At 36.9% G+C, this 16,417-nt stretch overlaps 1 protein-coding gene across 1 annotated transcript in view; it reads left to right on the top strand.

Moving 5' to 3' along the window:
- Hsdl2 (hydroxysteroid dehydrogenase like 2) overlaps positions 1 to 16,417 on the top strand; it is a 63,811-nt gene that overhangs the window by 6,985 nt on the left and 40,409 nt on the right. The window contains exons 2-6 of the mRNA XM_076845672.2: positions 6,548 to 6,711; positions 7,691 to 7,789; positions 10,000 to 10,114; positions 12,661 to 12,764; positions 14,659 to 14,757. Coding sequence (XP_076701787.1) covers positions 6,548 to 6,711; positions 7,691 to 7,789; positions 10,000 to 10,114; positions 12,661 to 12,764; positions 14,659 to 14,757 — 581 coding nt within the window. The remainder of the gene's footprint in view (positions 1 to 6,547; positions 6,712 to 7,690; positions 7,790 to 9,999; positions 10,115 to 12,660; positions 12,765 to 14,658; positions 14,758 to 16,417) is intronic.

Here is a 16,417-nt window from a genome sequence, read left to right as displayed (position 1 = left end):
TTGATAATTGTTCAGAAAAATAAACTGATTGTACTATTTTTATTTTTAGATATATTTGAAAATTCTGTAATAAATAATTAAAAATGGTCTTAGTCTTTTTTTTTTTTTTTCCGCACCTTTATTTTGTTTATTTATTTTTATGTGGTGCTGAGGATTGAACCCAGTGCCTCACACAAGCTAGGCAAGTACTCTACCACTGAGCTACAACCCCAGCTGTGATCTTTGTCTTTTTTTTTTTTTCCTTTTTCTTTTTGGCACTGAGGATTGGACTCAGGAGCACTTTTACCATTGAGCTACATCTCCATCCCTTTTTATTTTTTATTTGAAGGAGGGTCTCACTAAGTTGCTTAGGGTTACTCGCTAAGTTGCTGCTGAGGCTGACCTAAAACTTGTGACCCTCTTGTCTCAGCCTCCCCAGCAGCTGGATTACAGGCATGTACCACTGTGCCTGACAAAAGTGATCTTTGTCTTTACACTGATTGTTTTTTGTTGCAAAGGAATATTAGTAACTATACAGTGGAGAAATCTGATAATATTGGTTGGATGATAAAATTAACATTGCCAGTAAGACCAGGTAGATACTGTGTACTTCCTGATCTGATACACTGAAGAAAATAGTATTGCATATTCTGGCTGGTAATGTATAGCCTGGCTCTGATAATGAGGAAATACCAGATGAATCAAAAATGAGATTCAGGGGCTAGGGTGTGGCTCAGAGGTAGAGCGCTCGTCTAGCATGTGCGAGGCCCTGCGTTCGATCCACAGCACCACTTAAAGATAAATAAATAAAGATATTGTGTCCAACTAAAAAATAAAAATAAAATAAAATAAAATGAGATTCATTCTATTTTTTTTTTTTTTTTTTAAAGGAATGGAGGAGTGCAGGTGCAGTGGCACATGCCTCCAATTCCCAGCTTCGGAAGCTAAAGCAGGAGGATTGTGAGTTTAAAGCCAGCCTCAGCAACTTAAGGAGGCTGAGACAAGAGGATCACAAAGTTGTCCTAAGCAACTCAACGATACCTTGTCTCTAAATAAAATACAAAGAGGGCTGTGGATGTGGCTCAGTGGTTGAGCATCCTTAGTTTCAATCCCTGGTACCAATAAATAAATAAATAAATAAAAGTAATGGGAGTGTTTGGGGTTGTAGCTCAGTGGTAGAGCGCTTGCCTACCATGTGCGAGGCACTGAGTTTGATTCTCAGTACTACATATAAATAAATAAAGGTCCATCAACATCTAAAAAAATTCTTAAAAATTAAAAGGAATTGGGACTGTATTTTTCAAAAGGTCAATATTATAAAAGACAAGAGGCTGCAAAATTTTTCTAGATTAAAGAAGATGAAAGAGATATGACAAATAAATGCATAGTCTGATCTTCACCTGGGTCCTGTATTTGAGGGCAAAAAAATTGCTCTAGGGCATTGTTGGGTCCATTGACAAAATTAAAATACTGATGTTATATTAGATATAAGTAGTTATTGTGTTAATGTTATATATACTAAGGTTGTTAACCCTACTGTGGATATATAAAAAAATAGGCCTTGATGTATTCATCTTACTCTTAAGTGGTTTGGAAAAAATAAGATCTATGGAAGGACAAGAGTGGGGATGAGCAGGAGTACAAATGACAAAGCAATGGGGTCACCTACTAATCTGGGTGAAAGATATTTGTGTATTCTTCATATTATTCTTACAACTTTAAGTTTGAAATTATTTACAAATACAAACTTGAAAAAAAGTTAAAACAATAGAGTATCCAAGAGTAAAGTCAGTAAAAAATGAGAAATACTTTTCTGTAGAAAATTATATAATTATATGGGGCTGGGACTATGTCTTAGCGGTAGAGCGCTCACCTAGCACATGTGAGGTGCTGGGTTCAATCTCAGCACCACATAAAAATAAATAAATAAAATAAAAGTATCATGTCCAACTACAACTAAAAGTTTTTTTAAAAAAGAAAATTATACAATTATATGAAAAAACAGTAAAAACTTAAATAAATGGAGAGTGATACCATGTTCATGAATTGTAAAACAGTTACGAAGACACCAATTCTTACCAAACTGAGTTATAAATTTAATATAATTTCTATCAAAATCTCAACTAATTTTGCTGTGTAGATAGATAAAATATGTGTGAAAAAGCAGAGGTCCAATTATAGCCAAGAAACCCCTGAAGAACTACAAATGGAATTTTTTGCCCTATCAGTTATCAAGAATAATAAAGCTATTATAATTAAGACAGTGTGGTCTCTGTAGACCAGTGGACAGAATAGAGAGTTTAGAAGCAGGTCTATAAATTTATGGAGTTAATAAAGCTGACATTGAAGACTGTAGGAAAGATAAGTTTTTCAGTTTTAGACAGTTGGTTAATCATACATGGGAAGAAATAGATTGGCTTCCTAAACTTTAAAACTTTAAAAAGCAAACCATAAAACATGTGGAAGCTTAGTATGCTTGCAGGTAAGGAAGAATTTCTTACCCTAAAAGCACTGGCCATGAAAAGTAAATGTTCATAAATTCTGCTATATGAAAAATGAAGAATTTCTCTTCATGGAAAGATATAAAGATAGTGAAAAGTCAAGCCACAGTGAGAAGATATTTGAATGTATATAATTTATAGACTTTATGAGTCAATAAGAAGAAAAATAACCATGTAGAAAAACAGAAGAACAAATTATTAGGAATTCCTTGGGAGAAGGAACATTAAGTGACCATTAACATGAAAATATGTTCAACCTCATTAGTAGTCAGGGAAATGTAAATTTAAACCATTTAAAGCATTTCATATTACCAGATTAGCAAAAAAAAAAAAAAAAAAAAAAAAAAAAATTAAATGACTGACTTTACCAAGTGCTTGGGGGCAGGATGGGGGGGTTGTGTGAACTGTCATCTCATACACTGCTAGTAGAAATATTAACCACTTTGGAAATTGCTTGAGCTTTGGTATTGCTTGAACTTCAGTGAATATTTACCTATTGACATGTAACAAATGATTCCAAATTTTAGTGTTTTATTTTTATTTATTTATTTTTTTTTAAAGAGAGAGTGAGAGAGAGAGAGAATTTTGATATTTATTTTTTAGTTATCGGTGGACACAACATCTTTGTTTTGTATGTGGTGCTGAGGATCGAACCCGGGCCGCACACATACCAGGCGAGCGCGCTACTGCTTGAGCCACATCCCCAGCCCAATTTTAGTGTTTTAAAACAACTTTTTTTTTAAGGTAATAGGGAATTAACTTAGAGCGTTGTGTAAATGCTAGGCAAGTGCTCTTCCACTGGGCTGCAATCCCCAGCTCCTTTTTTGTTTTGTTTTGTTTCAACTTTTTAGTTGTATATGGGCATAATACCTTTATTTTTTATTTTTACATGGTTCTGGGTATCGAACCCAGTGCCTCACGCATGCTAGGCAAGCGCCATACCACTGAGCCACAACCTTGGCCCGTGTTTTGTTTTAATTTTATTTTGAGGCAGTATCTCAATAAGTTGCTCAGGCTGGCCTTGAACTTGTAGTACTCAAGCCTCAACCTCCAGGATTGCTGAGATTATGTGCACCACCATGCCTGGCAAAAACAACTTATTTTTCACCGTTCTTTGGGTTGCCTGGGTTCTTCTCCATGTAGTGCATACATATGGCTGCATCTAGCTGGTAACTTTGCATCAACAAATGATGAGAGGCCATGTGGAGAGACACTCTGGAGGGTTTCTCTCCACATGGCCTCTCATCATTTGTTAATCTACTCACTAGCAGCATGGCATCTGGCTTCTAAGAGAAAGTAGAAGCTGCCCACCATTTTATGGTTTGGAAGTTCAAGAGTGTTGCTTCTGTCACATTCATTTAGTCAACAAAAGCCATAGGGTAACCCAAACTCAAAGGGAGGGGAAAATGTAATCCTTTTCTTGATGGAAGGAATGTCAAAGAATTTGTGGTTATCTTTGATTCATAACAATATCCTTTAAGCCAACAGTTACACTAATAGATACGTGCTCTAGGGAAACCCTTGCATGTGTGACTAGGTTAGGTTCAACAGTATTTATCACAGCATTGTTCATACTGCCAAACAACAATCCCCCTCTAGCAGCTGTATCCCTCCAATCATATGGTGTTGACAACATGGCATGTGGCTGTCTTCATATAGTCTCCTTTCTTCTTGGGAGGACTCCAGGAATAATTGCATTAAGGGCCCACCCTACTCTATTAAGACTTCATCTTAGCTAGTTCTATCTGCAACAATTCTGTTTCAAATAAGATCATATTCTGAGGTACTGGAGTCTAGGACTTCATCATGTCTTTGGGGGAACATAATTCTTTTTTTTTTTTTTTTTTTTTTTAGAGAGAGAGAGAGAGAGAGAGAGAGAGAGAGAATTTTTTTTAGTTATCAGTGGACACAACATCTTTGTTTGTATGTGGTGCTGAGGATCGAACCCGGGCTGCACGCATGCCAAGCGAGCGCGCTACTGCTTGAGCCACATCCCCAGCCCGGGGGGAACATAATTCAGTCAATAACAGAGAGATAATGTTTTGCTTAGTTGGTGTTCAAGGTAATGCTCTATCAAACTGATCACAAATATTCATCTGTAAAAGAACTTTCTCAACTGTGATCAGACATAACATAGGCAGTGGTCAGATTTGGCTTGTGGGCCATAGTTTGCTGATCCTTGGTTAAGAGAATGATACACAGATAGTAGAAATGATTACAAAAACAACAACAACAGGGAAGAATGATAATATTTAAGGTAGTTTTTACTCTGTGGGGTGGGAGAAGGAAGGAGGATAGAGTGGAGAGAAACAGACAGTTGGCTTCTAGGGTGGTGGCAATATATATTTTTTTTTTTTTTTGGTCATACCACCATTCATTTTCATTTTGTTCTTTTAGCTTTGTACATTCATTTTATGTGCTTTTTGTATATTTGCTGTATTTTACCAGAAACTGTCTTTACCTTTGCCTTCTCCCATTTTCTGCTTTCCTCTCATCATATAGGTATTTCTTATTTAAAAACCTCTCCTCCTTTCACCTCTGCTGTCCTACTTGAGGAGTGCAAGCCACCCTCCAGGGCTTGGCAGTAGCCATACCTTCTTTTGTTAACATGCTTGCCTGTCCATGACCACTTTTTTCTTTGCCATTGTCACTTTTGCTGTCTTCTCTTCACCTTTATCTTTAGGTAAGCTGTGTTATTTGTCCTTAGAAAGCAAACAAGAAAGTAGGTTTCCCTCTTTGTCATCCTACTTTATTTTAGATGTTTCCTTCTCACTAACAACTAGGAATGTAAGATGGAAGGATGTGAAGAATGAAGTAGACATAGGAACTGTCAATGCATTCAATCAGAGTATTTCTGATCAATACTTAGCTCTTTAGAGCCCTCTAGAGGCTCTTTGGTTGTTGATTCTGGAGATTGAACCCAGGGGTGCTCTCCCACTGAACTATGATGCCCCATCCCATTTTTTTTTTTTTTTTTTTTTTGAGACACAGTCTTGCTAAGTTGCCATGCCTCAGCCATGATTACAGGTATGTGCCCCGCACTGTGCTCTAGGTTGGTTTGTTTAACAGCTTTACTAAGATGTGTTTCACACCAAACATTTCACCTGTTTTAAATATGTAGTTCACTGGCTTTTAGTATATTTACTAAAATCACCACAGTCAATTTAAAAACCTTTTAATAACTGAGTGTGTGATGATTCATGCCTATAATCCCACCTACTGAGGCAAGGAGGATGCAATTTAGCCAGACCCTGTGCAAAAGAAAATAAAAAGGGCTGGGGGTGTAAATCAGTGGTGGAATCCTTTCCTAGCATATGTGAGGCCTTGGGTGTAATTCCTAGCACCACAAAACACAAAAACTTTTCCACTCACTTTCAGCTCTCAACTCCCAACCCTCCTACTCTCAGCTCTAGGCAGCCCCCGATCTTGTGTTTCCATACACTTGTCTATTCTGAATACAAAATGCAGTCCTAACACATGTGGTCCTTTGTGACTGCATTCTTTCACTTAGCAAAATGCATTTGATTCATTCATGTTATGGTAGCATTTATGTAAGCATTTTATTCTCTTTTATTGTATGGATATATGCTACATTGTTTATCTGTTCATTAGTTGATAGACATTAGGGCTGTTTCCACTACTATGAACATCCACTGAACCATTATTTGTTTTACATAGTTTCTTTGTTATGTATTCGTTGTAGAAAATTTGAAAAGTATTAGAGAATACAAAGAACCTGCCATTCAAAAATAAGCCTTGTTAATACTTTTTTTTTGTGAAATAATGCATGTTTGTGTATAGTATTTTATTAATTTCTCATTAAAATTTACTTTGAGCAGATTTTGTTTGCCAAACCACAGTAAGACTGCGGTTGTCATAAATAATTTATAAGTCATTATGCAGTGGGAGTATAGCAGAGTTATTAGCTATCAGATGGGCAGCAGGGGCTTAGAGAAAATTTCACAGAAGAAGAAATATGTATATTATGAAAATGTGCATGAGCTCCTGATATTGATAAGTAATAAAATATTGCACTTTCTAACAAGGGCATATTTGTTCTGTTGTAGGAAGCTAGCAGGATGTACAGTTTTTATCACAGGTGCAAGCCGTGGCATCGGCAAAGCTATTGCATTGAAAGCAGCAAAGGATGGAGCGAATATTGTCATTGCTGCAAAGACTACCCAGTCACACCCCAAACTTTCAGGCACAATCTATACTGCTGCTGAAGAAAGTGAGTATGACAGTTGCCATTTCATGAAGTGCCCTCACAGTGATCTCTATAGTTTAAGCTATTTGAAAAATACCCTAAGATAATTTTATCTGTTTAAGGAAATATTTATTTTGTTACCTGAAAGCAGGAGTTTTAACTATTTTTCTTCTCTAACATGTCTAAGCCATATGAGAGATTTCAGTTAAAAATCATGTCTCAGGGCTGGGGATGTAGCTCAGTGGTAGGGCAGTTGCCTACCATATGGGTGGCTCTGGGTTTCATCCCCAGCACCCTCCTTCTCCCCACCAGGCAATAATTCTTGAATGGGAGGGGGCGATGGAGTGAAAATGGAGAGGAGACCATCTGAGTGGGGGATGGTATGAATATTTTGAAAACACTCTTATTCTGTGTTCACTTTGCAAGTTGTTCTCTTAATGTTTTCAGTTGATGAATAATTGTGCTTATTTTTAGGAATTGTGCTAGGCCCAGTAGCAGGAGAAAAGGCTTAAATATTCAAGTCCAGTTTTGGTGATCAAGATTATAGCATTGTTGGTTATGTTGGAGAAAATGAGCAGGAAGTGCTTATGAGTGAGATGATGCAGGGGATTATTTTAAAGTACAAACAAACAAAACAAGGGAAGGGGAAGATAAACTGGCAAAACAGGAGCAATATTGAAGATAGGTGATATATTAATGACAATTCTTTAAACTAGCCTGTTATTTTTGTGTACTTTGTGAAAATTTCCCATGTTAAAAGTTTTTTTAAATTACCTTCCTTCCTTTTTTTTTTTTTAATAGAGTTGGCCTAGTTAGTCTGAAGCTGGATGTGGTTAGTCAGTCTGTCCTACTGAGTGGTAGAGTCACTAGTGGTTATAACACTGTGGTAATTTATATTGATTTTCTGAAAATAGGGTATTTTTTTCTTTGGACAGTTATACCCCACGGAAGGTATTCAGTATTTGAGTGTGCTGATGCTTTTCTGTATGTTTGCCCTTTGTAGTTGAAGCAGCTGGAGGGAGAGCCTTGCCATGTATTGTTGACGTGAGAGATGAACAGCAAATCAACGACGCAGTGGAGAAAGCCGTTGAGAAATTTGGAGGTAGTGCCTTAATTCTGAAGTAATTATTGACTATTGATAAAATATAGGTATAATAACACCCAGTGGATGATTATTGGAATTGATAAAGTGTAGATAGTATCAGAACACCCAGTGGATGCCCAAAACCATGGATAATAACTGAGCCCTATAAATTCTGTGTTTTTTCCTGTACATACAATATGATAAAGTTCAGTTGTAAATTAGGTCAATAAGAGATTAACAACAATAATCAATAATAAAATAGAGCAGTGATAATATTATGATATAATAAGTTGTCAGGCTGTGGTTTCTCCCTTTTGTAGCCTGAACTTTGAGGTACATAACTCACCCGAGCACGTTAGCATAACTAGCCCACATTCCTTTTTCCTTCTTCACAGTGTCATCTGTAGAAGATTCATTCTTACTGTAGTTCTTAGCAGCCTCAACATGACGAAATTTTTATTTCCTTGAGAACTTTCACCTTCTTACTTAAAGCACTTTATGGCTTTTCTGTTGCTTATCTGAAATGCCACCATCACTACTTTTACATTTTAGGTCCATTGTTAAGTAAAATAAGGATTCCTAATACATAAGCATTGTGATACCCGGACAGTCAATTTGATAATCAAGATGCCTACCAGGTGACTAATGGGTGGGTAGTACCCTACTTTGAAGGCTGGGAGGCAAGAGGATCACAAGTTTGATGCCAGTCTTGACAACTTAGCAAGACCTTATCTCCAAATAAAAAATAAAAAAGGCTGGGAACAGCTCAATGGTGAAACATTGATAGGTTTAATCCCTAATACTATTAAAAAAAATAAAGTGAGAAAGAAAGAAAAAAAATAGTAACAGAAATTGGTACTGAAGTGTATGGAAATTGAGAAATGAGAATATGACCCAAATTTTATAATGTTACTATCTATGAAGAAAGGGTGCTTATGACTAAAGTATTTTAGTGAATTTAATGATCTTATTTAAATAGTTTTCCACATGTTTTGAGAAAGGGGATTGGAAAAGTTAGCAGAATAATAAAAGATGTTCTTAGAAACTGTCTAACCCAAGAAGTAGAAATTGTAGTATTCCTGCTTTATGGAATATTAACTGTCCTCTCCTTTTTTTGCATTCATTTTTTTTTTAATTTTTAAAAACTGTGGCAAAAGACAAAATTTTCCATTCTGACCATTTTTAAATATATAGTTCAGTAGCATTAAGTTCATTCATATTGTGCAACAGTCATTAAGTGAACTTTAAAAAAGAATAACAAAGAACATGTGGAAACAAAGGAAAACATTTGACATATTTTATATTTTGCCATTTTCATTTGGTATTATTTCATTAAGCATATAACTATAAATGATACATAGTAGAAACTGGATAGAGTATACAGAACTAGATACAGTATACAGAAATCAGTTAAAGGTTTGTGTTTTTTTTCTGCCCTGGGGATTGAACCCATGGGTGCTTGACCATTGAGCCACATGCACAGCACTGTTTATTTTTTATTTTGAGACAATCTTACTCAGTTGCTTATGGTGTCACTAAATTGCTGAGGCTGTCCTCAAATTTGTATTGTCACTGCACCTTGCTAGTTATTATTTATGTGTGTATATGAGTCACTAAAACAAATTTGATCCATTTTGATCCTTTTCATGGGATTGAAACTTAAGATCTTTCTCTTCCCAGTTTCAAGAACAGAAAGGAGCCCTTGCCTTTAAAAATGGGGGAAAGGGAGACTAGTGTACTTGGTAGGGGCACAGGCCTTGGAGACATGCCAGAGAAGAATTTGACTTAGGATTCATGGAGACAGGGAGGGAAGACCAGGAGGTAAAAGAACAAGTAGGACGGAAGCTATAAACCATTGAGGACTAAGCCTCCTAGAATTTTCCATGGAGTGCTGGTGATTGCCTGTATTTCCATTGTACTGCTACAAATCATGTGGTGCTGTTTGCTTTTTTTTTAATAACTTTATTTATTTATTTATTTATGTGGTGCTGAGGATCAAACCCAGTGCCTCATAAATGCGAGGCAAGTGTTGTACCACTGACCTATGACCCCAGCCCCATGTGGTGCTATTTTGAAACAGCTACTGAATCTTATTATCTAAAAGTGATATTTGTGAATCAACCAAGAGTTCAACAATGTAGAGTAAATGCTTTTATTTGTGTGCGTGTGTGCATGTGTGTGATAAAGTGTCCCTTCCATTAAAATGAAACTGATTATTTTGGAAACAGGAATTGACATTTTGGTGAATAATGCCAGTGCTATTAGCTTGACCAACACATTGGAAACACCTACAAAGAGAGTGGACTTGATGATGAGCGTGAACACCAGAGGCACTTACCTCACGTGAGTCACAAGGAAAAGTTGTGGGTGGAGAGGAGAGTCACAGTATTTTCTCAAAGAATTTACCTCGTCACAAACAGATGTGAACTGAATTAGCAATATAGTTTTAAGCTAGCAGATACATTTTACTATTTTATGAAGCTGAAGGTAGTAGTATTGCAAGTGTGGTTCTAAGAGATTTCGTATAATATAAAAGACAGGGCTTGTTGCTGTGAAAAATGTACTTGATACAGGATTAATGCTAATAAGTGCCAGGCCTGCAAGGGGAAGATGGAAAGGTTTTGTCTCAGATCAAGGGAAAGCTCATGTTTACAGTGTAAATGAAATGCATTCTTTCCTGTGAGTATAACATATAGTCTGGAAAATAGATTTAGTTGGTTTCTATTGATGATTTGATGAAAATAGGGTATAATATTCTTTTCCCCTCCTCACTTTACCTCATAAAAGTGAAGTACCTTATTCCTATTAATGCCAGCTTCTTGGGAGGCTGAGGTAGGAGGATTGCAAGTTCATGGCTACACTCAGCTACTTAGTAATACCCTGTCTAAAAAAAAAAAAAAAATAACAATAACAAAAAATGGGGACTGGGGATGTAGCTCAGTGGTAGAGCACTTGCCTAGCTTGTGGCCCTGGGATCAATCCCTAGTACCCCCCCCCCCCCACGCACACAAAAGAAGAAGAAATGAAATGAAAAACCTTATGTACAAAAACCTGTAACATCAGGCACTAGTGATCGAAAGGAGGCAGATTAAAAGTTGCTGAACAAGGCTTTATTGAGATTCGATCCCTGATGAGACCCTCCAGTCCAACAGAGCCGGTTTCAGAGAGTCTTGCCCAGGCTCAGCCAGATTGGAATTTTATTGGGTTTAGGGCAGGAAGGAGGGCTTGAGACAGGAAAGGGAGGTTTTTAGAGTCGCTTATCCTCCTGGGGTTGGTTGGGGGATCTGTGTCCTTCCAGGATTGGTCAGGAGACCCCGCCGATTGACAGGTGGTTATGAGGCACCGCCACTGCCTATCTGTCGGTGCCTGATTGGTTATTCTTTCTGGCCCTCGGGTTGCCTGGTGCTTTATCCCCTTAGGCACCTCAAACCGGCCTAACAAAACCCTTTAGTCATGTTGATTGTATTTGGTTTGTAAATTTAACAAGATGTTGCAGTTGGGAATAAGAGTATTGTACATTTAGAACATTTAGAAGTTGTTTTTTTAAAACGACTTGAAAGAAGAATGGACCAGGTTTGAAAACACAGCATGACTTGAATATGAAATAAAGCTATATAATAATTAAGCTTAATATATTGTTTAGCTATAAGATGTTTTTACTGGCATCAGATCAATATTGGCATCAGATCAATATTGGCATCAGATTTGCCATTTTAGGTCAGAAACCATTTTATCTAGAGGTTCCAAAGTTTCGATTCTGGGGCAATGCTGCTTAACATGTGCCTGCTAAACAGTCAACCCCACCCCAGCTTATGATGCAGCTTTTGAAATTCCTCTTGCGGGCTATAAAGCTGCTCTGTGAGGGCGGACATGCTGTTGCTCTCCTTGGAGGGACAGCGTTGTTGGTTTGCCTTGTGCTACTGATAGTAAATCTCTTGTGAGATTCTGGTATGAGGCATAGTCTTTGGACTTTGCGTGGACTCTGTGAGTGTCCTTTCAATTGTAACTTACTATTTAAAGTTTAATCCTTTGTTCAGTTCCAGATTGTCATGACTGTGGTGGGTGTTACCAACATTTATAGAGGAAAACTAAAAATTAGAATATCCTGGGTGTGGTGGCCCATGCCTGTATTCCTAGAGACTCAGGAGACTGAGGCAGGATGATCATGAGTTCAAAGCCAGCCTCAGCAAAAAGCAAGGCACTAGGCAACTCAGTGAGACTCTGTCTCTAAATAAAATACAAAAAAGGGCTGGGGATGTGGCTCAGTGGTAGAGTGCCCCTTGGGAAAAAGAAAATTACAATGCTATGTCATTTGTCCAAGTTTATACAATGAAGGGGCAGAAGTAGAATTTGAACCCAGAACTGTCTGACTTGAGCAACACCCATGTTGTTGTTTCTTCTTTTTTAAATTTGAGTTTTCCCCCCAGCCCTTTTTATTGTTAATCTTGAGACAAGGTCTTGCTAAATTGCTGAGGCTGGCCTTGAGTTTGTAATCCTTTTATTTTAGCCTCCAGAGTAGCTGGGATTATACACCCAGCTGTTCTTTACCACAGTGGCAACTGAAAAGTACATTAACTGTTTCTGTAAAAGTGTGTGTGCTGGGGAGGGAGAATTTAGCACAGTTGGGGTTGAGGATAATCTTAGCTGGACATAAAACTAATGTATCAAAATTTTTTTTTTTCATCAAGCAGATTATGTACTCAGGTTATTCAGTAAAGTTTCAAAGCATGAAAATTAGTTGCTTTTCTATCTTTCTAGAAAACAAAGAAAACTATAGAAAACTAAGGAAGTTGAGTTTCTCTATAGGAGTAATTTAAAATATAACTTTAAAAAGTGCAGAAGTTGTGAGAAAGCGATTAACTTGACTTGTGTTTGCTTCTACTTTCCAGATCTAAAGCATGTATTCCCTTTTTGAAAAAGAGTAAAATTGCTCATATCCTCAATCTCAGTCCACCACTGAACCTAAATCCAATGTGGTTCAAACAGCACTGTGGTAGGTAGTAGGGTCAGGGGATGGTTTACTGATTTGTTTTGAATTAAGTCAGTGTATTTATTATGTAATCATAACCTGTACATAGTATTCAGTGGTAAATTTTCTGTTCCAAATCAGTAGGTAGCATTTTGGAAAGTAGATTAGTAATCATTTATCTATAATGTTAGAAATTTATAATTTAAAAATTTGAAGTATAACATACATTCAAGAAAGTGCATAGATCTTTGTGGTTCAATGAGTTTTGAATATGTATATACCTGTATAACCATTACCCAAATCAAGATATGGATTTCTTTTCTTTTCTTTTCTTTTTTGTTTTATATTTTTAGTTGTAGATGGACACAATACCTTTATTTTATTTATTTATTTTTATTTGGTGCTGAGGATCGAACCCAGTGCCTCACACTTGCTAGGCAAACATTGAACCACTGAGCTACAACCCCAGCCCAACATATGAATTTTTATTATCCCAGGAAACTCTTTCACATCCCAGTGGGTATGTTTTACTGTATGTAATTTTTTCTTTAATAGTTGATTAAATACACAAAAATAAAGGGATAGTTTTAAGATTTTTTTTATTGATCACTGGACATGGTGATGCATGCCTGTAAGACTAGTGACGTGGGAGGCTGAGGCAGAAGGATCACAAGTTCAAAGTGAGCCTGGGCAGCTCAGTGAGAATTTATATATCAAAATAAAAAATTAAAAGGGGTGGGGATGTACTTTAGTGGTAAAGCACCTCTGGGCTCAATCCCTAGTACTGCAGATAGATAGATAGATAGATAAAGTTGATTTAATAATTTTAGGTGAATATGCTAAGTAACAAGATTTATGTATAGTATGTGCCTGTTTTAAGATCATTATGTCAAATACTTGGTTCATGTTGCAGTAGAATTCACTAACATTTGGAAAGGCACTTGGAATGGGAATCCCCAAAACAAAACAAAAGAAGTTCTGCTTTAATTGATTAAGTGAATTTGCAACCTTTTGTTGTTATTAATATTTATTTTTTGTGGTACTGAAGATCAAACCTGAGGCCTTACACATACTAAGTATATACTCAACTACTGAGCCATACCCCCAGCTCATGTTCTTGTTTAATGGTTTGTGGTTTCTCTCTAAATAATCACCTTTGGGGTTGGGGTTGTGGCTCAGTGGTAGAGCGCTTGTCCCACATGTGTGAGGCACTGGGTTCAATTCTCAGCACCACATATAAATAAATGAATAAAATAAAGGTCCATTAATAACTAAAAAAAATATTTAAAAAATAATAATTACCTTTGTTTTTTTAAAAAAAAAACAAATTAAGAAGTAGTAATGTAATTTATTCCTATAATATTAAGAAAAACAAAAGTTTATTCATCTTTTCTTTTAATCAAATATTAGGATGGAAATATTTAAAACGGGTTTATCTCTGCTCAACTAGTTCCATAAAAATTGTTATTCAAAACTTAGCACATTTAAAACTGTATTTTGTATCTTTTAATATTATCGAAAAAAAATTCTCAAAAATATATCAGGGGGCTGGGGATGTGGCTCAAGTGGTAGCGCGCTCGCCTGGCATGTGTGCAGCCCGGGTTCGATCCTCAGCACCACATACAAAGATGTTGTGTCTGCCGAAAACTGAAAAATAAATATTGAAATTCTCTCTCTCTCTCTCTCTCTCTCAAAAAAAAAAAAATTAAAAAAAAATATCAGGGAGTTATGGAATATAGTTCAGTGGTAGTATGCTAGCCTAGTATGCACAAGGTCCTCAGTAGTACTGGGGTAGTGGGGGGATGGAGATAGATCAATCTTTCAGAGAGAAAATAGTAACAGAAATAAATTGGTTATGTATACTCACAAATTAATTTGTTTCTGAATTACATTATTATTATTTGTGGTTTGTTTGCAGCTTATACCATTGCTAAATATGGTATGTCTATGTGTGTACTTGGAATGGCAGAAGAATTTAGAGGTGAAATTGCAGTCAATGCCTTATGGCCTAGAACAGGTATGTACTTCTTTAAAGGTACTTTTATTAGATTTGCATTTATTCTCCCCCTTTCCCCTGGTGCTGGGGATTGAACCCAGAACCTCACCCTTAGAATGCCCTAGGCAAGTGCTGTACCACTGAGCTGCACCCCCAGCCCTATTCTTGTTGGCACTCTTCAACTGCATCTTGGAGTGGGCCTGGTAGACTATCAACAGTAATATCAGTCTGCTTGGAAATAAGTTACATTTTTATTCTGCAGCATAAGAGCCTAATCTGTCACCTTTCATTTTTGACTGGGGCTACATGGCTGACTCTTCAGCTGAAGCTGTATTAGGAACACTGAATACTGGGCCGTGTGGAGATTCTCATGAAGGCCAACAGGAGAAACTGTGCTTCCCTAACCTCTTCCCTGCCTTGTCTTTGGTATTTTCCTAAATTCTACAGATTCTTACGCTTTTGTTTTCTCGTTAAATATCCCCCAAAATGCCTTTTAACTTTCTTATATTCCTACTATTTTTATCTTTGCCTTTATAAAAGGCTGGATTATGTATAGTTTGATATAAGTTCTCTTGAGTTAACAGAGTGCCCAGAGCCTTCTTGGATGATAGGAGAGTCTTCATGTGCCTGGGCTTTGTATATAAATTTACAGTTTTTAAAAGAATATTTATTTTTTAGTTGTAGGACACAATAACTTTATTTCACTTACTTATTTTTATGTGGTGCTGAGGATCGAACCCAGGGTCTCGTGTGTGCGAGGCGAGCGCTCTACCGCTTAGCCACAACCCCAGTCCCAACATTTTCAGTTTTGGTATGACAAATTGATGGCCTCCTGGCTGCTGAAAATCTGTCTTTCTTGTGGGTTTTTTACTTACCACTTTTATATCAAAATAGCTTAAAGAAAGAAAAAGAGAAGATAACTTATTTCATCATATATTTTTATATACTTAATAGATATTGCCCATGAAAGCCTTAATTTCTTTCCTCTTCAATCTAAATGGGCGTCTCATCCCTGAAAATGTATGTCTAATGATTATGTAAGAGAAGCGACTGAGAAGGACTTTGATTCCTTCTGGGAGAGAGGACACATGGGGCTAGCAGAGAACAGAGGAGGGAGACTAGATATAGACAGTCCCCAACTTACGATGGTTTGACTTAATGATTTTCCAACTCTTCAATGATGTGAAAGTAGTTCAGCTTTCAATACTTCTGATTTTGAATTTTTTTCTTTCACTGGCTAAGAATATGTAGTACCACATACTCCATGGTACTGGACAATAGCAACGAGTTGCCACTTCCAGTCAGCCACAGTCATATGAGGGTAACAGCTGATTTCTGCTGTGTACTGTGCTGTCAGCATCGTTTTGGATTTTGTATTTTGTGTTTTTGCATACTGTTATATTTATAAAATGCCCATCTTGCTAAGTGTGGTGACTCAGGAGCTGAGGTGGGAGAATCAAAAATTCAAAGCCAGGGGCTGGGGCTATAGCTCAGTGGTAGAGTGCTTGCCTTGATGTGTGAAGCACTGAGACTCAGCACCACATAAAAAACCAATAAATTAATAAAAAGGATATTGTGTGTCCATCTACAACTAAAATAAAAATATTTTTAAAAAAAATTCAAAGCCGGGCTGGGGATGTGGCTCAAGCAGTAGCACGCTCGCCTGGCATGCATGCGGCCC

The sequence above is a fragment of the Callospermophilus lateralis genome, chromosome 2 (assembly GCF_048772815.1).
Source record: "Callospermophilus lateralis isolate mCalLat2 chromosome 2, mCalLat2.hap1, whole genome shotgun sequence".
NCBI lineage: Eukaryota > Metazoa > Chordata > Mammalia > Rodentia > Sciuridae > Callospermophilus > Callospermophilus lateralis.
This window is presented reverse-complemented; position numbering and strand designations above follow the sequence as displayed.